Below are 24,693 nucleotides of genomic sequence, written 5' to 3'. Positions count from 1 at the left end.
CGGTCGGGGGCAGCAGGGACCACTCGCCGCCCCACCAGCCGCCCCCGCAGCAGCACCCGCCCCCGCCCCACCAGCCGCCCCCGCAGCAGCACTTACCGCCGGCACAGGCGCAGCTCCCGCCCACTGCTGCCACACCGCAGCCGTCGTCTGGTGTCGCCCCCCAGGCTGCTGCTGCCGGCAGTGGGGGAGGAGCTAAACCGCCACAGCACGAGCAACAGAGGCTCACCCACGAGCAGGTAATTTCGGTGAAGTGATACGACCTGTGTGTATTTGTGTCGCACGTGCTTCTAAACCCTCTTCTGGTAGGTCCCGTGTTTGTGGAAGTCCTGTGTAAGAGACACGTTCTGTGCACCCACTCCTTAGGTCCTACTCCACTCCTGTTACAGGCATACCGTGTCTCACCCGAGATTGGGGCTGCCTGCGAAAAGAGTCGTGTCGTATACTAGCTGTGTTGTAACTTCGGTATAGTCCTTCGTGTGGGCACAACCACCAAAAAATGGACTACCGGTGCCTGACTGTGGCTGAGTGCAGAATTGACTAGCCAGGGGTGGAACATGCTCCTGAGTGTAATGTACTCAACTTTTATGTCTGCTTGGTAACCTGTGCTTCCTGTATCCCCCCTCCCATAGCAGTTTCTCTGAGTTACACATATTGGAATTGTCCTAACACATCCTTCTATACCGTGACCCTCATAGCCTGAGACTATGTTGATTTCTGTTCACACACACCTCCAACCCTGTGTAGATACGGGAACCTTTGGTATAACAGTTGTAAATTGTCATAGCTGTGTTGGGAAACCAGAGCTGCAAGTGCTAATAGAAAGCACTGATCCGCAAATTGTTATAGGCACTGAAAGCTCGCTAAAGCTGGATATAAGCTCAGCCGAAATCTAACGGTGTTCCGAAAGGATAGGCTAAACACGGTTGGCGGTGGCATGTTCATTGCTGTCAGAAGTAGTTTATCTTGTCACAAAGTTGAAGTAGATACTTCCTGTGAATTAATATGGGTAGAGGTCATTGTTGGCAACCAGAAAAAAATAATAATTGGATCCTTTTACCGACCTCCCAATTCAGATGATACAGTTGTTGAAAGTTTCAAAGAAAACTTGAGTTTGATTTCAAATATGTACCCGACCCGTACAATAATAATTGGTGGTGACTTTGATTTACCCTTGATATGTTGGTGAAAATACATGTTTAATTCTGGAGGTATGCATAAAATATCATCTGAAATTGTGCTAAATGCATTCTCTGAAAATTATTTCTAGCAGTTCACGCGGATAGTAAACGGTTGTGAAAACACACTTGACCTCTTTAGCAACAAATAATCCTGAGTTAATAACAAGCACAAAACCGATTCAGGGATTAGTGAACACAGAGTTGTCGTAGCGAGAATGAATATTGTAATACCCAAATCCTCAAAAAATAAGCTTAAATTCAAAGAAATAGTATTGGCAGCAATTGAGAGATTTACACCAAATAAATTAATGAACGACGGAGCTGATCCTCATTGGTACACAAAAAGGGTTAGAACACTGTTGCAGAAACAACGAAACAAACAACAAAACAAACATGCCAAATTTAAACAGACACAAAATCCCCAAGATCGGTAATCTTTTACAGAAGCTTTAAATTTAGCATGGACTTCAATGCAAGAGGCCTATAACAGTTTCCACAACGAAACTTTGTCTCTAAACCTGGCAGAAAATCCAAAGAAATTCTGGTTGTATGTGAAGTATGTTAGTGACAAGAAACAATCAATGCCTTCTCTGCTCGATAGCAATGGAGATACTATCGAAGACAGTGCTGCCAAAGCAGAGTTACTAAACACAGCATTCCGAAATGCCTTCACAGAAGAAGATGAAGTAAATATTCCAGAATTCGAATCGAGAACAGCTGCCAACATGAGTAACATAGAAGAAAATATCCTCGGAGTAGTGAAGCAACTTAAATCACTAAATAAAAGCAAGTCTTCAGGTCCAGACTGTATACCAATTAGGATCCTTTAGGAGTATGCTGATGCAGTAGCTCCATACTTAACAATCATATACACCCATTTGCTCGATGAAAGATCCGTACCCAAAGACCGGAAAGTTGCACAGGTCACACCAATATTCAAGAAAGGTAGTAGGAGTAATCCACTAAATTTCAGGCCCATATCGTTAATGTCGATATGCAGCAGGATTTTAGAACATATATTGTGTTCAAACATTATGAATTACCTTGAAGAAAATGGTCTATTGACACACAGTCAATATGATTTAGAGAATATCGTTCCTGTGAAACACAACTAGCTCTTTATTTACATGAAGTGTTGAGTGCTATTGACAAGGGGTTTCAGATCGATTCCGTATTTCTGGATTTCAGGAAGGCTTTTGACACTGTACCACACAAGCTGCTCCTAGTGAAATTGCGTGCTTATGGAATATCATCCCAGTTATGTGACTGGATTTGTGATTTGCTGTCAGAGGGGTCACAATTCATAGTAATTGACGGAAAGTCATCGAGTAAAACAGAAGTGATTTCTGGCATTCCCCAAGGTAGTGTTATAGGCCCTTCGCTGTTCCTTATCTATATAAACGATTTTGGAGACAATCTGAGCAGCCATCTTGCAGGTGATGCTGTCATTTTTCGACTAATAAAGTCATCAGAAGATCAAAACAAACTGCAAAATGATTTAGAAAAGACACCTGAATGATGTGAATAGTAGCAGTTGACCCTAAATAACGAAAAGTGTAAGGTCATCCACATGAGTGCTTAAAAGGAACACGTTAAACTTCAGTTACATGATAAATCAGTCTAATCTAAAAGCTGTAAATTCAACTAAATACCTAGGTATTACAATTACGAACAGCTTAAATTGGAAGGAACATATAGAAAATGATATGGGGAAGGCTAGCCAAAGACTTTGTTTTATTGGTAGGACATTTAAAAAATGTAACAGACCTACTGAGGAGACTACTTACACTATGCTAGTCTGTCATCTTTTAGAATACTGCTGCATGGTGTGGGATCCTTACCAGATAGGACTGACGGAGTATATCGAAAAAGTTCAAAGAAAGGCAGCATGTTTTGTATTGTCGCAAAATATGGGAGAGAGTGTCACAGAAATGATACAGGATTTGGGCTGGAAATCATTAAAAGAAAGGCATTTTTCGTTGGCGACAGAATCGTCTCACGCAATCCAGTCACCAACTTTCTCCTCTGAATGCGAAAATATTTTGTTGACACCAACCTACATAGGGTGGAATGATCACCACGATAAAATAAGGGAAATCAGAGCTTGTACGGAAAGATATAGGTGTTTATTCTTTCCGTGCACTTTACGAGATTGGAATAATAGAGAATTGTGAAGGTGGTTCGATGAACCCTCTGCCAGGCACTTGAATGTGATTTGCAGAGTATCCATGTAGAGGTAGATGTAGATGCCCCCACCCCATCACTCCATTAATTTACTCTCTCAGGGTGACATTTCATAGATAACTGCAGTCTCAGTGACTGTATGGATAAGATTCCATCCTCTTAACTGATTTTACATTTGATGAAAACTTATAGTTCTGTGGATAAAACTTCAATTTATTGAATGCACCTCCAAAGCTGTTGTTACACTCCAAGTCTGTCCACCTTCAGTTATTGGTGGGGATATAAATTCTGAATGTGTGTAACAAACATTATTACCATTGAGGTGGTGCCATGGTTAAAGCACTGGACCTTTCTTCTGGAGCAGTGGAGCTTACATCCCTATCTAGTCATTTTGCTATAGACTTTTAGTGGTATCACTAACTTGATGTCAGGCCATTACCTTTGAAAAGGACACTGAGGTTTTCTTTCACTATCTTTGTTCTATCTGAATTTGTGCTTCATCTTTAATGCCCTCAGTATTCAATGTTAACCGTATTTTTCTGTGGAAAGTCCTGTTCTATTCCTTGTACCACCTGAGATTGTTTTCAGGTAGAGAGGTGTGGAGCATGGCCTACTGAGCCTCTTGAGACCAGATGAGGAGCTGCAAAAGTAGCAGCATTTCCAGGATTCATCTACTGGCAATAAATGCTGGAGGGTTTGGTGACATGCTGATCACCTGTTCCACTATTGAAGATTGCTCCTTGTACTGCCTTTTAGGCAGCAGTTGTCCACTTGTAATAGGCCTAACACCTAGTCCCTGAGTAGTGTTCATGTTTACCTTAAGTTTCACTTTTTTATGTTATTAAACCTTCTGGATCATTTCCTTTCTTCATTATATCTTAATTTTTATATAGGCAGCGTATTTAATTGCTATCCAATCTAATATCTGATTCAAGAAAAATGTAGAAGTTTGTAAATGATGCAATGTTCTTGCCTTTGCCTGTACCAATTTTATTTATAATAATTGAGCTGTTGACATAATCATTATTTGAAATCTAACCAAAAATGGTATAAACCACTCTCCACGTCATGTACATATAATTGCAAAGGACAGAGAGTTATCTTTTTTTGCAGTTGTGGGTGCAAATTTGTATCTCCATGATTTTTAAAATTATTACTATTTTTAATACTGTTTTTACTATTTATTGATTGCTATTCAGCATAATTTAGTGTATAAAAGCTAATGTCAGGTGTTATTCTCATTTTGTCACAGTTCAGAGCTGCTCTTCAAATGGTGGTGAGCCCTGGTGACCCACGTGAAAACCTGGAGCAGTTCACCAAAATTGGTGAAGGCTCTACAGGAACTGTGTGCATTGCTGTGGAGAAGTCTACAGGCCGCCAGGTTGCTGTCAAAAAGATGGATCTCCGGAAACAGCAGCGGCGGGAACTTCTATTCAATGAGGCAAGTTTTTGTGTATTTTGTTTGTTGGATGGTATTGATATTTGTCATCATCATCATCATCATCATCAGCTGCTGCAGCAGCAGCAGCAGATATTTAACATCCACAATTGAATAAAGGCCTGCTCCGTGCATTGCATTCCTCAGCCATACACAGCCATTTTACTCCTGCATGCCCCCTACCCAACTTCCATCATTTCATTGCTTTGGTCTTATCTTCTGCAATCCAGTGAAAAGATTCCTTGATCCATTGACCACCTATTCAGCTGGCTAGTACATTTGAGTTGTATTTGAGAAGAAGACAATTTAAATTTCCTTCAGGCCATCCGGATTTGTGTTTTTCATTGATTTCCCTAAATTGCTTAAATCAACTGGTGGAATGCTTCATTTAAAAAGAACACGGCCAACGTCCTTTCTCATCTGAACTTGTGTTTCAAAGCCTTTAATGACCATGTGATTGGAGGGACATTAAATCCTAACCTTCCTTTCTTCCTACTTTGATGTAAATTTTGGAGCAGTTACAACTATGAGGTCTTTTCAAAGAAATTCCAGAACTTTGTCCACAACATTTTTCTACACTTACCTTTTATGTACTGTGCATGGTCTCCTTCAAAATACTCTCCTCCACTATTGATACACTGCTCCCAATGCCGTTTCCACTTCTGGAAACAGTCTTGGTACGCTTCTTGCTGGATTGCATGAAGTGCTATCTACAAATTTTCTTTTACCTCGTTTGTTGTGGCAAATCTTTGTCCTTTCAATGGGATTTTCAACTTTGGAAACAAAAAAAATGGGGGGGGGGGGGGGGCAGGTCTGGAGAGTACAGAGAATGAGACAGTGCAGTGATTCCATTTTTTGTGCAAGAGACATGCACCAACAGGGATGAATGCATGGGTGAGTTATTGTGATGCAAGAGCCATGAATTGCTTTGACACATTTCAGGCCCTTTCCTTCTCACATTTTCTCACAGGCATCGCAACATGTCCTAATAACAGTTTGTCCCTGTGACACGAATTCATGATGAACTGACCCTTCAAAGTTAAAGAAAATTATCAGCTTTGATATTTGACCTTGGTCTCAACATCGTAACCATAGACACAAGTCTCATCACCAGTTATGATTCTCTTAAGGAACATCTCATTCTCATTTGTGATATCCAAAAGCTCTTCACAGATTGCAAAGCAAAGATCTTTCTGGTCTTGACTCATGAGGTGTGGGACAAACTTGGCGACAAGACTGCATTCCAAGATGCGGTGTCACGATTTCATGACATGATCCAACTGAATTCTTTTGAAATGTCTCGGACAGTCTGTCTTCGATTGGCACTCACAATTTCATTGACATTCCTGACATGAGCGTTGTAAGTAGACATCGAAGGGCATCCTGAACGAGTGTCATCTTTAACTTCCGCCCAGCCATTTTTAAATCATGTGAACCATTTGTAACACTGAGCTCAGCTTAAAAACTCATCACTCAAGGCTTCCTGCATCATTTGATGTATCTCTGTAAAGATTTTCTTGAGTGTCATACAAAATTTAATTCAGATGCGTTGCTCGTCTAACTCTGCCACTTTGAAATTTGCAGACTGTGTGACACAATGTTCTACTTGATACACCACTGAACAATAAGTAATAACAGACCTGCAAAGATGAAAGATCCATTAGTTACATATTAAACACAGGCTTCTGCAGCAATGCCATTCACATTTTGTTCCAACATACCATTGGCACAAGATTATGAATGTTCCAGAATTTTTTGAATAGACCTAACATTCCTTCCATTGTAGTTTGTACCCTCTGGTCCATTTATTTGTTTTCTTGCCATTACTTTTAATTTGTGTCACGGATCTCTCAATTTACAATACAGTTATTGCAATATTGAGACAGAAATTGCTGTAGTCTCATGCTTCTTATATTAGTTTATTATTTTTTACAACATGAATCAGTGAAATGGGAGACTTGATTTGATCTGTTTTTGTCAGGGAAGCAAAAACAACATTGGGCCACTCCATTGCTGCCCGTACCGAAACAGAGTTTATTGTGCGGTATCGTTCCCTGTGCCTCTAGTAAAGCCAACTAATGCCTCTGAACAGTGCAAGGAGATCCTTTACCAGTGCTTTGCTATATACAATTTCTTCAGGTCTGGTTGATCTGAATATTTTGTCTTTTAATCTCCAATGCCTTGCATTCATAGACCAAATGTGATGTGGTTTTATCGCCCACACCACTCATCCTACTTTTATCTCCTACTATTATCTCCATTGTATGTAGGTGTTTTTTGAAATTCCGCAACTTAAGCAAATGTAATTTCTCTTGAGCTGCTTTGCACACCTGAATTACTTTGACACCAAATGTTCTATCTATCTTAACGGCCGGATACTGGTTGGTGAATTCAGCGATTGGATCATTATCACGCGAAGCTGTCTTGGTGATAGATTCGGTAACAGGTTTAAAAGTTTGGCGATCGATGGACATCTCGAAGGATACTAATCAGGGCTCTGAATATCACGTGGTTTTATATATGCTTTGTTGTTATTCTTCCTCTTGTTTCCTACAGCACCTTTTGAATAACAACAACCTCGGCTTGTATCTTCCCCTCAATGGCACTAATTCTATTCTCTATCCGGTTTTGGTTAAGTGCAAGAAGTTTCTGAGTGTTCTTTAATTTCCTTACAACTTTAGCGAATCTCGCCTCAAGATTCTTAAATTTGATATCAGTGTACATGGATGCATTCTGTCTTTGCACACCTAACCTCTGTCATGTCAATAGTCCAGCCATGAGTTTCAGTTCTGTCCTGTTCAAGCTCAGGATTGAGAGACTTCTCCTAGAACATGGCTTCGGCATCAATACCTTGCCATATTTTTGCTTTTGGATCTTAGCCCAATATTCTACATGCTTTCTCATTGTCCAATCTCTTATTTTGATCATTGCCTTGGTGATTATCAGGACAGGTTCCGGTCCAATAAACAGTGTCATTGCCCCTATCCTGTCCAACCTATCGGCTTGCTCATTACCACTAATCTCTGAGTGACTAGGGATCCACAATAGGTTTACCCTATTGCTTTCTCCTAGCTCCACAAGGACTTTGTGGCATTCTGCCACAATCTTTGATCTTGTTGCAGAGGCTGCCAGTGTCTTCAGGGCTGCTTGGCTGTCTGAATAAATGAAAATGCTACAACCTCTGTAGCACCTCCACAAATTCTCCTCCACACACACCCTGATAGCAGATATTTCTGCTTGAAACACAGTGGCCATCTTCCCTCGAGAGATTGCACTCTTCAGCCTTGGCTGCACTCCGTATACCCCGGCCCCAACATTTTGGTCTGTTTTCAAACTGTCAGTGAACTGGACTATGTCCCCAGTATGGTGTCAGAATTTGTTCTCCCAGAGCTCTATACTTCCAGTTACTGCATTGAAAGGCTTGTTGAAGCAGCTGGGAGTTATTATATAGTCAGCTGGCATTTCCCCAACCATACCTATGTCTACCCCAATCTGTATTTTAGTGTAAGATCCTGGATACCCCAGTGAGTTACAGTTTTTAGATACATTTTTAAATGCTCTCAGTTTTTTGACTTACCTATCGTAGACAGTTTCATTTTCAAATTTGCTGTGGCATTACTGCATGCAAGAATTGTCACTCTTTCTTTGCTACGTTTTTTTAGCCTGGCACTGCCTATTCGGCCTTTGATGCTAATGTTTTTTCCGGTAACATTTTTTAATTGAGACCAGCCTCATTGCAATTAAAAATTTGATCGCCTGTTAAGTTTTCCTTGTCCAATACCTTGTGAAGTTCATTCCTAAACAATTGAACAGCTTCAAAATTTGCTGAAAGCTTTTCACCACAGACATTAAGTTGCCGAACTCCGTATCTTTTCTTCCATCTATCGAGCCAGCCTACACTAGCTGTGAAATCAGGTTCACCTTCGTTTAGTTCGTTATGAAACTTTAAGGCTTTTTCCTGCAAAATGGGTCCCAACATGGGTACATCTTTATCTCTGTGTTGAGTAAACGATAGGAACAAAGCTTCACTTACTTTTTCATAATCACTTTTTTTTTTTTTTGTCTTCCAAAACAGCCGAGGTTGCTTGCTGAGAACACCACTTCTCAATTTCATTGCGGTTCCTTTTCCAGTCTCCAACTGTTGTTTTCCCGACGTTATAATCTTGCGCCACTTTTAATAAAGTTTCACCACTGTCTATTCTTTTTAAAGCTGAAGTTTTTCTTCCATTGAAACGACCACCTTTTTCCATTTTGAAGCCATCACCACAAATTTTTACAATAAACAGAGTGCTACACGTCCACTGCACTACAGATCTAAGTTAGCACGAGGATCGGATAATCGAGACTTTACTGTACACATCCTTTATCCTTCTTTTTTGTTGTTAGTTGTAGGCTCAGAGTCAATTTTGAAATGAAACTTGTTTTACTGATCTCGAGGATGCTCGGCTTCATTTTGTTAAATAATATGATCACTGGTGGATCTGTTGGTGAAGAGATGTATTTTAAGTCATTTCACTTCACAATACAAATTACACTCAACCACCATGCTAACACAACACACACAACTTATACTCCACCCTTGCACTTCAAACGTATACTACGAACTGCCCAAAGACAAAGATTTACCTCTAATAAGAAAATACTAATATGTATCGATCTATTTGTGCAAAATCATCTTTGAAACATGCATTTCAAAAATAAAGTACAAATAATTGTTCATCACTGTTTATCTTTTTAAGAAGTCCATAATAATCGTCGGAATTACATTAAACGTTTATATATGTTGAGGTTTATACATTTTCATGTAGCTATATGGTAGTGGATTTCTGTGCCTTGAAACTTCAACTTGGGAATGGGTCACTTCATATGATGCAAGATTGGTTAGTACATTTATGTCACCATAACCAGTTTTATTACAGATGCAGTAGTACAACTACTGCCAGGACCAACCAGTTCATAGTTTTTTTTACAACAGTCAAATCATTTGAATACTATTTGTCATATTAAAACTGTTATTTATTAGGTAACCTATAAGACATTACCAGGGGCATATGTGGACTCTGACCACAACTTATTGGTTATGAACTGCAGATTGAAACTGAAGAAACTGCAAAAAGGAAGGAAAGGAAGGAATTTAAGGGGATGGGACCTGAATAAACTGAAAGAACCAGAGGTTGTTGAGAGTTTCAGAGAGAGCATTAGGAAATGACTGACAGGAACAGAGGAAAGAAATACGGTAGAAGAAGAATGGGTAGCTATGAGAGACGAAATAGTGAAGGCAGCAGACGATCAAGTAAGGATCAAGTAGGTAAAAAGATGAGGGCTAGTAGAAATCTTTGGGTAACAGAAGAGATATTGAATTTAATTGATGAAAGGAGAAAATATAAAAATGCAGTAAATGAAGCAGGCAAAAAGGAATACAAACATCTCAAAAATGAAATCGATAGGAAGTGCAAAATGGCAAAGCAGGGATGGCTAGAGGACAAATCTAAGGATTTGGAGGCATAAATCACTAGGGGTAAGATAGGTACTGCCTACAGGATTAGAGAGACCTTTAGAGAAGAGAGATTCACTTGTATGAATATCAAGAGCTCAGATGGAAAACGAGTTCTAGGCAAAGAAGGGAAGGCAGAAAGGTGGGAGGAGTATATAGAGGGTCTATACAAGGGTGATGTACTTGAGGGAAATATTATGGATATGAAAGAGGACATAGATGAAGATGAAATGGGAGATATGATACTGCGTGAAGAATTTGACAGAGCACTGAAAGACTGAAGTCGAAACAAGGCCCTGGAAGTAGACAACATTCCATTAGAACTACTGATAGCATTGGGAGAGCCAGCCCTGACAAAACTCTACCATCTAGTGAGCAAGATGTATGAGACAGGTGAAATAGTCTGACTTCAAGAAGAATATAATAATTCCAATCCCAATGAAAGCACATGTTGAAAAGTGTGAAAATTACCGAACTGCCAGGTTAATAAGTCAGGGCTGCAAAATACAAACATGAATTCTTTACAGACGCATGGAAAAACTAGTGAAGGCCAACCTTGGGGAAGATCAGTTCAGATTATGTAGAAATGTTGGAACACGTGAGGCAATACTGACTCTACGACATATTTTAGAAGATAGATTAAGGAAAGGCAAACCAATGTCTCTAACATTTGTAGACTTAGAGAAAGCTTTTGACAGTGTTGACTGGAATACTCTCTTTCAAATTCTGAAGGGGGCAGGGATGAAATACAGGGAGCGAAAGGCTATTTACAATTTGTACAGAAACCAGAAGTCAGTTATAAGACTCGAGGGGCATGAAAGGGAAGCAGTGGTTGGGAAGGGAGTGAGACAGGGTTGTAGCCCATCTGCGATGTTATTCAATCTGTATATTGAGCAAGCAGCAAAGGAAAAAAAAGAAAAATATGGAGTAGGAATTAAAATCTGTGGAGAAGAAATAAAAACTTTGTGGTTCGCCGACGACATTGTAATCCTGTCAGAGGCAGCAAAGGACCTGGAAGAGCAGTTGAATGGAATGGACAGTGTCGTGAAAGAAGGACTTAAGAGGAACATCAACAAAAGCAAAACGAGGATAATGTAATGTAGTCTAATTAAATCAGGTGATACTAAGGAAATTAGTTTAGTAAATGGCACACTTAAAGTAGTAGATGAGTTTTGCTATTTGGGAAGCAAAATAACTGGTGATGGTCGAAGTAGAGAGGATATAAAATGTAGACTGGCAATGGCAAGGAAAGTATTTCTAAAGAAGAGAAATTTGTTAACATCGAGTATAGATTTAAATGTCACAAAGTCTCTTCTGAAGGTATTTGTATAGAGTGTAGCTATGTGTGGATGCGAAACAAAAAGTTTAGACAAGAACAGAATAGAAGCTTTCGAAATGTGGTGCTACAGAAGAATGCTGAAGATTAGATCGGTAGATCACATAACTAATGAGGGTGTACTGAATAGAATTGGAGCGAAGAGGAATTTGTGGCTCAACTTGACTAGAAGAAGGGATCGGTACATAGGACATATTCTGAGGCATCAGGGGTCACCAATTTAGTATTGGAGGGCAGTGTGGAGGGTAAAAATAGTAGAGGGAGACCAAGAGATGAATACACTAAGCAGATTCAGAAGGTTGTAGGTGGCAGTAGGTACACCACAACAGTAGGTAGACCACAACAACAACAGATAACTGTGATGTAAAATAGGTACTGTATGTGTGGAGCCCTGGTCCAGTGCGAAAGAGGTCTTAATGGCCCTTATCAAGTCAGGTTTAATAAATAAATAAGATAAGACTCCAAACAAACTGAAGAGCAATTTCTGACATGTTTGGTCTGAACTAGAATACAAATAGATCTCGTCCCAACATGGCAATGCATGTCTCGCACAAGTCTCAGAACCCAGGGACAAATCACCAAATTGGGTTGGACACTATCGTGTCATCCATATAGGATAGACCTGGTGTCCTCAGACTTCCATCTGTTTGGGCCATGTAAGTATTCTCTTCAAGGGATGTTTATTGAACATGATGAGAGCAATAATAAGAGCAGTGAAAACATGCTACAAGCACACGATGAGACCTCTCACCAACAGGAAATAAACACTCATACACAATGCTGGGGCAAAAGGCCATAAAATGAGAAAGACTGTGTAAAAAAAAAAGTAGTACATGTTGAAGAATTGTTGTGAAAATGTCACCAAACTGTAACTCTCGAGAATTAATGTGTTCTGAAAATTAAATTGTGGGCCATTATTTATCGAACAACCATCTTTCCATTTGTGTGACTGAATTAGTGTTGACCTTCCAAACAGTTCAAAACAGTGTTGTGACAGAATTTACATTTCTAGCAGGCCTTTTGAAGTAAAACATTACTCCTCTGTCACAGGTGGTGATAATGCGTGACTACCACCACCCAAACATCGTGGAGATGTACGACAGCTTCCTGGTGCAGGACGAGCTGTGGGTGGTGATGGAGTTCCTGGAGGGGGGCGCCCTGACGGACATCGTGACGCACGAGCGCATGGACGAGCAGCAGATCGCGACGGTGTGCCGGCAGTGCCTGCGCGCTCTCTCCTACCTGCACTCACAGGGTGTCATCCACCGTGACATCAAGTCTGACTCCATTCTGCTAGCTGCTGATGGGAGGGTGAGTGGAATCTGCATTGCAAACACCTGGTTGATTTGCCGTATCCTCCTGTTATGTGGCTGTAGCGTGGGACATATTTCTGTGCCTAATGTTCTCCACCTGATGCTGGAGACATCATCAGAGAACATAAGGGCTCAGATAGTAGCTTCTCAGACAAACTCAGTCAGTTGAACTGTTTATACATTTACACACAATGATAGGGCTGTGACATCTTCAGACCACTTTCTAAGATTGCCAATTTATACCAACATGTGTAGCTTGTAGCATAGAAGAGTTGGCACTACTTTTTATTTAGCACTAACGACCACTAATTGTGCTACTTCAGTCCATTTTTTAAACTTGGTTTTTGTATTTTTGAATTTTTATTGTTGGTATTATCATCATCATAGCATGGTAATTAGAGAGGATGGAAGACAGCTTGGCTAAAGTGCACTTATGGTGTATCAGACTCTTCCACTATGTGCTTCTGTTGGCAGTTCGTGTTTGTTAGTCACAGCCAGTCGGGAAATTAATATACAGTAGCTGATGAGAACTGCAGAATCTAATGATTTCTTTTGGCGCAACATGTGAGTTGACTTTTTTACAATATGGAGGCCAGAATGTAAAGTAGATGTGTTAACAAACTGACCTGTAGCGTTGCCCGAGCCATACGTTACATTGCAATATGACACTTTTGTTTGGAGGCGGTGAAATCAATGAACTTCATAATGAAAAAACAATTGTCGTTGTAGATTGACATGGAGTGCAGCCTGAGATATACTTTCATCATTGCAGTAATCTACTTGTACACCATATTTCCAGTCTTGCCAAAAATTTTGATAATGTGGTTTAATTCTAACCTGATGCAACTAAATACCCGTATTTATGAACTGTACAGAATTACTAACTAGCATTTTCATTGGCTACTGACAACTGACTCATGACTTGTCATGGTCACTTCCCATCATTCATTGCGCCAACGGTTACCAACAGTAGAATGCAATGGAAAAACCGTGGTACACTTTAAGTGCCCTTGTATTGCTTATCTTCACACGAAGTACTCTCCAGTGTTTTCTGTCATAATGCTAGCCATGATAAAACTGTTCCAGCTGATGTGCAAAATGTATGATATGGGCGAAATACCTTCATGTAAAATTAAAAAAAAATGAAATAAATTCCAAAGAAGGCAGTTATTGATTGGTGTTAATACTACCAAATTACCAGTTTAATAAGTAATTGTGCTAATTATTTGCAGAATAATGGAGAATGTGGTAGAAGCTGACCTAGGGGAAGATCAGTTTGGGTACTGGAGAAATGTAATAACACATCAAACAGTACTGATCCAGTAACTCATCACAGAAGACAGGTTGAAGAAATGCAGACTTACATTTGTTGATTTCATGAAAGCTTCTTGACAATGTTAACTGGAATGCACTCATTGAAATTCTGAGGGTTGCAGGGATAAAATACAGGCAGTGAAATTTTATTTACAACTTGCACAGAAACTAGAGATGGGCAAACTCATTCATCTTTGATGGTTGATTCTTTTTGGGATCCACTGACTTTTACTTCCTTTTTTTTCCTAATAACCACAATATAGTACTGCATAACTGTATCAAAGTTTAATATATTTTGATATTTCCAGTAATTAAAAATACATTGTTCTTATTAAAAATTGTAATTCAGTATTTGTCTGTTAATATTTACATTTGTTATTGTATATGAAATTGAAATAAAAGCCTAGTGCTTACAAGGGAAACTTCCTGTTACATAGGAATGCAGTAAGTTCCCCATGCCACTCTGTTGGTAGCTCCATGCAACACCTTTCACCAATCCCATTCACTTGGTCCAGTATACACAAAGATCATTAATTGAACACAAAATTAGTTTTTGGGCATTTCTGTCAGCATCAACAGATGAAGAAATGTATAGTCTTAAAAACTGGGAATCAGAGTTGTAGATAGGCAGCACCTATGTTTATTGCTATAAACAGAAGTCCAAAAATATACTCAGCTTGAATTCTCAATGTTGGTGTTGGCTCAGCTCATTGCTTCAAAAAAAAAAAAAAAAAAAAAAAAAAAGTAAGTTGGATTATTATTCTTCTGAGGCCTTGGTCTTGATGTGTTTCAGAATAGAACACTAACCTGTAGATGATGATTTGTCGTATGAATTCCTGAAATCAGCTCTTATAACTGATAATAGACTTTGTACATTACATAAAAATGTACCTGTATAAAACTGTAGACTTTTGAATTAAACCTTAATGTAAGATCAACCTTTTGTATATTGCATCATAATCAGTTGCAGAACAATTCTTGAATATAAACATATTTCCTCATAGCCTAGTTTCAACTAATACATATTACATAGTAAAACAGTGAGGCAAGTTCCTGACTTGTCTCCCAACGTCTGATCTCTTCTGTCACCTCACACAGACCTTTTCAGAGTCGTTATTTCACAGTTAGTCAAGATACACTGTGTGATCAAAAGTGTCCAGACACCCACAAAAACACACGTTTTTCATATTAGGTGCATTGTTGTGCCACCTACTGCCATGTACCCCTTATCAGCAACCTTATTAGTCATTAGATATCGTGAGAGAGCAGAATGAGGCGCTCCACGGAACTCACAGAATTCGAACATGGTCAAGTGATCGGGTGTCACTTGTGTCATACGTCTGTATGCGAGATTTCCACACTCCTAAACATCCATAGGTCCACTGTTTCCGATGTGATAGTGAAGTGGGAACGTGAAGGGACACGTACAGCACAAAAGTGCACAGGCCGACCTCGTCTGTTGACTGACAGAGACCGCAACCAGTTGAAGAGGTTTGTAATGTGTAATAGACGGACATCTATCCAGACAATCACATAGGAATTCCAAACTGCATCACTATCCACTGCAAGTACTACGACAGTTAGGTGGGAGGTGAGAAAACTTATATAAGCCAAACATCACGCCGGTAAACGCCAAATGACGCCTCACTTGGTGTAAGGAGTGTAAACGTTGGTAGATTGAACAGTGGAAAAATGTTGTGTGGAGTGACGAATCACTGTTCACAATGTGGCGATCTGATGGCAGGGTGTGGATATGGCGAATGCGCGGTGAATGTCATCTAAAATTTGGAAGTGGTGGTGTTATGGTGTGGGTGTGTTTTTCATGAAGGGGGCTTGCACCCCTTGTTGTTTTGCATGACACTATCACAGCACAAGCCTACACTGATGTTTTAAGCACCTTCTTGCTTCCCACTGTTGAAGAGAAATTCTTTGATGGCGATTGCATTTTTCAACACGATTGAGAACCTGTTCATAATGCACAGCCTGTCGTGGAATGGTTACATGACAATAACATCCCTGTAATGGACTGGCTTGCACAGAATTCTGATCTGAATTCTATAGAACACCTTTGGGAGGTTTTGGAACGCCGACTTTGTACCAGGCCTCACCGACCAACATCAGTACCTCTCCTCAGTGCAGCACTCTGTGATGAATGGGCTGCCATTCCCAAAGAAATCTTCCAGCACCTGATTGAACGCATGCCTGCGAGAGTGGGAGCTATGGGCCAACACCATATTGAATTCGAGTAATACCGATGGAGAGCTCCTCGAACTTTTAAGTCATTTTCAGCAGGTGTCCGGATACTTTTAACACATAGGGTGTTACATTTCAACAGCACAAAGAGCTTGTTACATAACATTCCAGCAAATCTATGATAATTTTTATGTGGAAATGTTATTTGATATGCAAAGAGATTTTATGGAGAATAAATGATTTCATAATCTTAAATATAATTTCTGTAACAGATTTTTAGAAATATGTCTATTGCCAAAAGCAAGATTATTTGCCAGAACTAGTAAAAGACACAAGATTGATTTTATAGGATAATTGACATTTTCAGAGATAAATGAAATGTCAAATAAAGATGACAGACAGCATAATAATCCTGAAAGCTCCCTTTTAGAACATAAGGTAGACGAATTTCAAAGAAACATTGTCAGAGTAAGAATAGTACTGAATGGCTCATTTTGACACAGAACAGGCTTCACAAATGTATAGATTCATTTCTACTTGTTGTGCTAGGAGGATTTCTGCTATCAAACTCCATCCGCAGTATATTGCCTGTGGAGTATCACAAACAAATAATAAAAAAAATAAAAGAAATATTTGAAGATACACAGAGGACATCATCTACATATAAATAACAATTTTTATTGGGCTACCCTTGTCATATTTACTTAGTATTAAAATTATTAGAAAATTAACTGTATACATGCTTGCCCATTTATAGACAATGGTGGTATAGAAAATTTGCACCTCTAATGCTTATGGGAATATTTTCTAATTTAATTCAGCTGAATTCTGTACCCTCACAATTTTGAAGCCCTGTAATTTACACAGTGCGTCTTTTGCTCTCACTACACTACAAGCTTGCATTATTGTTCCACACTTTTCCAATGAACTTGCTGCTTTTCTGAGTCTAGAGCACACTAAACAGTGTTTCTGTTTTCCTTTCCTTCCTGGTAAGAAAATGATTTTCAATCAGTTATCAGAAGAATTGCGATCATGGTTTGTCATTGACGTTTGCCGCCTTATCTCCATGTATGATTGTCATAAGCTAGGAAGTTGATAGGGATTTTCTTGTTACTTCATTGTGTATTATGCAGGAGTGTACAATCATCATTAGAATTAAGTGAAAAGTCTTCCTCAGAATTTGTACCATGGAAAGCTCTCGCCATAACTCAGTCTTTTGCATTTGTTGAGGAGGATATCTGGAGGAATAATGCCACTGCCTACCCATAGATTTCTGACGGTCATGCTCCTCTCCTGATTCTGTCACAAAAAGTCATGTATTTGAAAATAGGACAATTCTGAATATATGTACTGAAAGCACTTTTAATTGAACCTCAATAAAAACAGAGTATTTAGTTCCAGATGTTCGTAACCTGCACTCTCTGAAATTTATTCATTAACACAATTCTCAGAGTTGTTGTTAACAACGTCTTCTGAAAAATCAGTGTCGCTATGCTCAGAATCACAAGATAACTCGAGCAATTTTGTCATTGCTCAGTCCGCATCTCGCCATGCAGTGAAGCGCTTACAACTGAAACTTGCTGCTGCAAAGAGCCACACTTCTTCAGCATACCCACACCGTCTAGCAACAAATACTTGAACTATATTCTCTATTGAGATTCCTAGTTGCACGGGGAACATTATAAAGTGCACAGGAAAGAAGGGGAGCAGAACATTTAGGAAGTGCACCTGCAAAATTTTTGACTGGTTGTCCTTTAGGCAGGCCAACCTCATATATATATTTTACAGGTGCTGCCTGAAAAAGTACATACTGTCTGCCTGTGTGCTGTCTTGTGTATATCACTAGCCAGCTAAACATAACTTTTTGTTCTCTATGGATTGCTGGTTCCAAATTTACAAAGTCATCTCCAGACATCTCACATATGTGTTTCTGTTGAAAGCACTTGCTGTATAATTTTACAGGTGTATTGCCTTAGTATGGAAAGAAATTAACAGATTGAAATCAGTGTTGTTACCAAACTCAGGGAGAGTGCAAATTACACAAGATGATCATTTCAAATCTCTTGTTTTGAGCATATTTCACCAGTGTATAATAGAGTAAAAGTTTGGAGCATATGTTAGTATGTAGCTCAATATCCAGAGAACATTTCTCTGTAGCCTTTTAGTAGATAAATGCCCATGTTTCAACAAAGAATTTGATGAGGACAGTGTTATGATTTGGACAGTGAAATCATATATTCAGGTTTAAATGAAAATTGTAATAACTGCAAATGATGTTGATATAGTACCAGACAAATAATGTAAACTTTTCATTCTACTTCTTTAATGAAAAAGTTATGTTTCATTATAAATTTGAAGCATTTGCTATATAAAAAACTAATTATTTTAAAATTATATATTGTACGAGACCTATGAGTCACAATTTACATTTCTTAACAGCCTCTTGCAAAGAAAATGATCGATGATTGTCAGTGTCGCCTATAATTTACATGTTGTTGAAACAGATGTGTGATACCATTTAATGCTCTCTTTGCCACCGACTGCAGAACTTGACTGATCATCCATTAAGGTGTAATCGTGGGATAATCCATTGCAGCAGTATGCAACTTCGAGATAAAGTTAACAACAGTCACACTTATATACTTTAGAGATGCCACTGGAGTTCATAAACATGATACCAACTTTATGAGAAGGGAATAAAGCCAAAACATAAATGTTACAGGGTTGCAGTTAGAACTTTTGTTTTTTCGTATAAATGGAACAATTTGACAGCTGTGAAAAACTGCGTAAATTGAATGGTGACATCAAATTTTGTGAGAAGTGAGACATGTTATTTAGCACATGTGTACTTTTTTCAGGTAAAGCTGTCAGACTTTGGTTTCTGTGCCCAAGTTTCACAAGAACTTCCAAAGCGAAAATCACTTGTTGGAACACCGTATTGGATGTCACCAGAAGTTATCTCTAGGCTTCCATATGGGCCAGAAGTTGACATATGGTCACTTGGTAAGTTATTTTGCTGTTATAGTATTCCTTCCGGTTTTAATTGTTGTTTGCAACTCATCTGCTTATTTGCACTACACACACTGGCAAACCAGCTTTGTCAGAATGAGCATTGAAAGAGAAAGCAGTTCTGTTCCCAGTACAATTTGCTGATCACAGTAGTTCAGAAACACTGTTTGTGATTGTCGGTGATGGTATCTGTAGCCTTAATAAGACAGTTACAAGTATGAGGATGAAAAGTCGTAGCGGAATGTAAATAATGGAAGGAGTACAGATAAAAACTCTAAGTAGTTGACCTATTGAGGAGTTTATAGTCACATAAACAAAGCTGAAAATGTTGCTAACTTTCCAGGTAATGTTGTTGTAGAAAAATTTACTGTTAATGTAACTTTGAGGGTGGGACTGATTTAAGTGGTAGGGACCAGCCAACCATACTCTTTCTGGTTGCTGTGTTGCCAGTTTCAAAGATACAAGCAGAACATTGTAAAGTATGGCTAGCTGTATGCCAACAACTCTGCCTCCCCCCTCCCGTCCATGGCTTTGGAGTCCGTCACTCACAAAATTATTTTATTTGAGTTATGAATCATACAAAAACCTCGCATCTGTGTGTGTTTCTGTTTCTGTTTTAAACAATGGAAACTCCAGGTTGGAAAAGGTACTCATTATAAATATACATGTTGAGTTGTAGACAGGCCCAATGAATAGGCAGTTACATATTTAGCTTTTGGCCAGTGCCTTCTTCAGAAAAGAAAAGACACACACATTCATCCACACAAGCAAACATAACTCTCAGACACGTGACCGTCATCTGTGGCAGCTCGAACTGGACTGCAACTGTCACATTGAATGGAAGCAGCAATCTGGACATGGTGGGGAAGAGAGAGCAGGTTATGGATGGGAGAGAGAAGAGCACTGTCCAGCGTAGGATTGCAGGAACTGGATGGAGGTATGGCAAACCTACCAGGCACAGCAAATGGGTGCTGTGGGACAGGGAGGTGAGGACAGGTGGGAATGGGAAATGGAAAAGGAATGGGGCTGGGATGGATAGAAATGGGTGGGTGTGTTGGCAGAGGGTGGCACGCATGCACCTATGTGCCATCACACACACACACACACACACACACACACACACACGGCTGTGGGGCGGAGAAAAAGGTTGGTGGTTGAGGGGTGGATCCAGATGACCTGGTTTGTGAAGCAACCATTTAAATCAAGCTTGTTATATTCAGCTTCATGTTGTACCACAGTATGGTCTGCTGTGCTCTTGGCCACAATTTGTTGGTGACCATTCATCCTGGCAGGGTAGCTCGTCAGAAGGTGGCCCATCCGTGAAATCAGCCATGTCATATACCAGCTCTGCTGCAATCATCACACAGCTTTTTATATTGTTACAACTATCTGCCAGCTGCCCACCAGGATGAACGGGGCCACCACCAAACTGTGACCCAGAGCAAAATAGACCCCTATGTGGCACAACATGCAGCTGATTTGAATGGGTGCTTTACGACCCATGCCATTTGGATCCTCCCGTCCACCATCAACTTTTCTGAACTGTGTTGGTGGGAGTTACTCTTACAACACATTCTCTGCTCCTGAAATTCCAGCCTCAACCTAAAGTAACATTTGTCCCTGCAGCCTCCACCAGACAATTTCTGCTGTCCCCCTTATCCTATCATCTCTTCCCTACTCACATCCCTTGACTTGTTCGTGTGTTGCCTTCTACCAATGAACCAACTTCCTTTTTCACCCCCCCCCCCCCCCTCCCCTCCCCCATTCCCTCACCCCATCTACTGCCAATCTACCTCTGTGCCTCACAGCCTCCCTTTGCTGCACGTGGCAGTTTTGTCATGCCTCTATCCAGTTCCTGTAGGCTAAAGCAGACAGTGCTCTTCTCTTCCCCCACCTGTGCCCTACATCCCTTTCCCTTCTCTACCTTGTCGAGATTGCTGCTTTCATTCAATGTGTTAGTTGCTCCAGTCCTACTGCCAGAGGTGGTGGTCATGTATGTGTGAGATATGCTTGCTCGTGTGTCTGTCTTTTCTGTTTTGAAGATGGCTTTGGCCAAAAGCTAAATGTGTAACAGTCTTTTCATTGTTCCTGCCTGCAACCCAATGTGTCATCTTTATGGTGAATAGCAATCTATTCTTTTCCTTATATTAACAATATTATGAGAAGCAAAGTTGCTACTGACCGTATAGTGGAGATGCTGAGTCGCAGGTAGGCACAACAAAAAGACTCTCAGAGTGATATCTTTCGGCCATTAAGACCTTCATCAACAATAGACACACACACACACACACACACACACACACACACACACACAACTGCAGTCTCAGGCAGTATGGTTTCAGTTGCCTAAGACTGCAGTTGCATGTGTGAGTTGTGTTTGCATGAGTGTGTGTGTGTGTGTGTGTGTGTGTGTGTGTGTGTGTGTGTGTGTGTATTGTTGACGAAAGCCTTAATGGCCGAAAGCTATAATTGTGAGAGTTTTTCTGTTGTGCCTATCTGTGACTCGGCATATCCGCTATATGGTGAGTAGCAACTTTCCTTCTCATAATATTGTTATATTACAGTCTGGATTTTCCATTGTTTGACTTTTCATTGTATTGTTGTTTCTGTTTTGGCTAGCTTTGATAAATGACACTGTCTGAAAACTTAACAATGTTTTCAGTCCTTTTTATTACCCATCAACCACTCAACACCTCAAATCTGCCATAAATTGCTGCCTATTCCACTTTACAAGGTGGGCAAGCCTCCATTCTCCCCATTCTGGAATGGGGTGTGAGCATCCAATATTTTGTCGCCTTGCTTGGGGCTTCACAGTCCTTCAACCACTTTCTGTAGACTCTGATGATAGTAGCATGTGATCAGCCAACCAGTTTCACCACTTTTGAGATGCGTATTGCTTGGCAATGGGCCATAACAGTCTTCACTCCTTTCATTGTGAGTATGACAGTAATGTTTGTCACTCTTTGCCGACAAAGGTTGTGCACTTTCTGGTGTACCTACTGCCATGAAGTTGCTCTGAAAAGGGGTGTTATGGACTGCTCCGCTCTCTTTGATTGCCTTCATACTTACAGGATTTGAAGGTCAGTGCCTGCTGCCCAGACATCAATTCCCTAAAGTGGTATTAGCAAAACAAAAAAGCACACCTTTGAAAATAAAAGATTTTTGATCTCAGTTAACTACGAAACATTTTGAGTTTATTGACATAGTTGCCGATAGTTGAATGTGTAGCGTAAAAGTCTAGTAATTGCTAAATTGTCAGTTGAAACCTCGGTGGTAACTGCATTTTTCTTTATGATTCTTTAAATTCTGTGTTTATTAATAAATGAAAATGGTAATTAAAAAGTTTTGAATCATAATTGTTTTTATAAAAATAATGTCTGTTGTTTTTTAATTATAAATCATGTGAAATATCCAAATTTGATTGACGTGCAAAATGCCTTGTTGAGAAATGAAAAAGTTATGAATTTATAACACAGTTGCTGACCTCAAAGGACTGCATACATCGTATCAGTAAGACCGTTCAATCTCTACAAATATGAAAATATTGTATCTTCTATTTGATGTTTCCCATTTTTGTACCAAATTTTGATACTCACATTTCTTATGATTAATAATAAAAATATATCATTTTTATTTAAAAAATTATGATACAATATTTGTTTGTCAGTATGTCTATTTGTTAATAAATATGGAATTGAAATAAAAGTAAAAAATAAAGTTACTGCCAGCAAGACATGAACTGCCGACTTCACACTTTTTTTAATTTTATCTTTGTACTCAGGTACTGATAACTATGTTATTTAACTCAAGTGTTTTGTAGTTAAAACTGGTCAGAAATCTCTAAAGACAATTTCCTGGGAAGTTATCTCAAATAACTCAATATCTGTGGCTTCTAGCGAAAATGTTTCCCTGTGCAAAATTAAGCTAAATTAAACTTCCTACAAAAAAGGCCCCACTCATTTTTTCTCCAGGATTAGTAGCTTCCATGTTGCAGGGGATTGGAAGACTCACAGGTTATTAAAAATATTGCTTTAGTGGTACAAAATTCATGTTTACCTTTAAATGAAGTTGGTTAAAAATGAACATTAAATGTGTGTACCATATCCAAGGGCAGTAGAGCTGTGTTAATGAATAAGCAGAGGCATTGAGAGCCATAAGGGGTAAGGCACACAGTCATTGAATTTGAGATTGTAGAATGTATGCATGCTGCTTACGTCTCTAGATGTTATGGTGAACCAGTTTTATACGCCCACATTGTTTTTATGAACCTTCACAGAAACTGTCTCACCCATTTCTCAGACATTCATTTCCATATGGGCACGTAGCAATTTTTTGCTCTGCAATGTGCAGTTGTTATTTAGGGTTGTAAACATAATTTCGTTTTGACATTTGTGTGTAGTAGTACTTCGTAATCAGAGGTATACCAGCAGTTTCACTCAAAACTCAAGCCACAGAATGTGCTTAATGAAAATGATTACAACAAGAACCACAAAGTGTTGGAAATGGTCATAATTGTGAATTTGGTGCATTTAGTATTTGTTCTTGGTGTTCTGATTCTAGTTTCACATTAATTAAAAACTTCATGACTGTCAAAAGACACTATTGTCCATAGCCTATGCATGGAAATTTTGTGAGTTAACATTAATAATAAATATTATCTTAAATATTAATTAACATTATGTAATTTGTAGGAATTATAGGATACTGGTACTTAGTCAAAAACCAGTTCAGACCTCTGAGACTGATGGTTTGTCCACTAATTTGATTTTCACAAACATCTATTTTTCTCAAAACTTTGTGTCTTTACTTTGGGTCCTTGTGTTTCTCAGTGCCTCAGTTGTGTAACAGTGTGAAAAGGGGTGGGGGGGAGGGGGGTGCATGGGGTACAAGTGGTGTGAGGGAAGTTGGGTCACTGAATTGTGTTTGTGCACCTCCCTCCTTCGTAGGTCTGCAAACTGAAATTAGATCTCCCCTCTGCCAATGTAGAACAGTGTGCACAGTTTTAGGTATATTCTGTTCACATGCATTTCTTGTGTCAGTGTTATAAGTAACTGGTATCTGCATTTCATGTAGTGTTAATCCATTTTGTGGAAAATAAACATTCCCCAGATATATAGGCACTGTGCTGTCACTGATTTGTAACACACGCTGCAGAACATTAGTGAAACTTTGTGAAACACCTTGTAGTGTGGGGGTAGATGGAGTGGGGGATCATATGCTCGATCTTCAGTTTG

General features: G+C 39.4%; 1 protein-coding gene across 1 annotated transcript in view; it reads left to right on the top strand.

The window, feature by feature from the left end:
- The window catches only part of LOC124716826 (serine/threonine-protein kinase PAK mbt), a 127,029-nt gene that overhangs the window by 87,838 nt on the left and 14,498 nt on the right, over nt 1-24,693 (top strand). The window contains exons 5-8 of the mRNA XM_047243379.1: nt 81-236; nt 4,615-4,803; nt 12,681-12,941; nt 19,309-19,453. Of these exons, the coding sequence (XP_047099335.1) occupies nt 81-236; nt 4,615-4,803; nt 12,681-12,941; nt 19,309-19,453 (751 nt within the window). The remainder of the gene's footprint in view (nt 1-80; nt 237-4,614; nt 4,804-12,680; nt 12,942-19,308; nt 19,454-24,693) is intronic.

The sequence above is a fragment of the Schistocerca piceifrons genome, chromosome 9 (assembly GCF_021461385.2).
Source record: "Schistocerca piceifrons isolate TAMUIC-IGC-003096 chromosome 9, iqSchPice1.1, whole genome shotgun sequence".
Taxonomy (NCBI): Eukaryota; Metazoa; Arthropoda; class Insecta; order Orthoptera; family Acrididae; genus Schistocerca; species Schistocerca piceifrons.
Note: the sequence above shows the minus strand (reverse complement) of the source record. Positions and strands in the feature narration are given on the sequence as shown.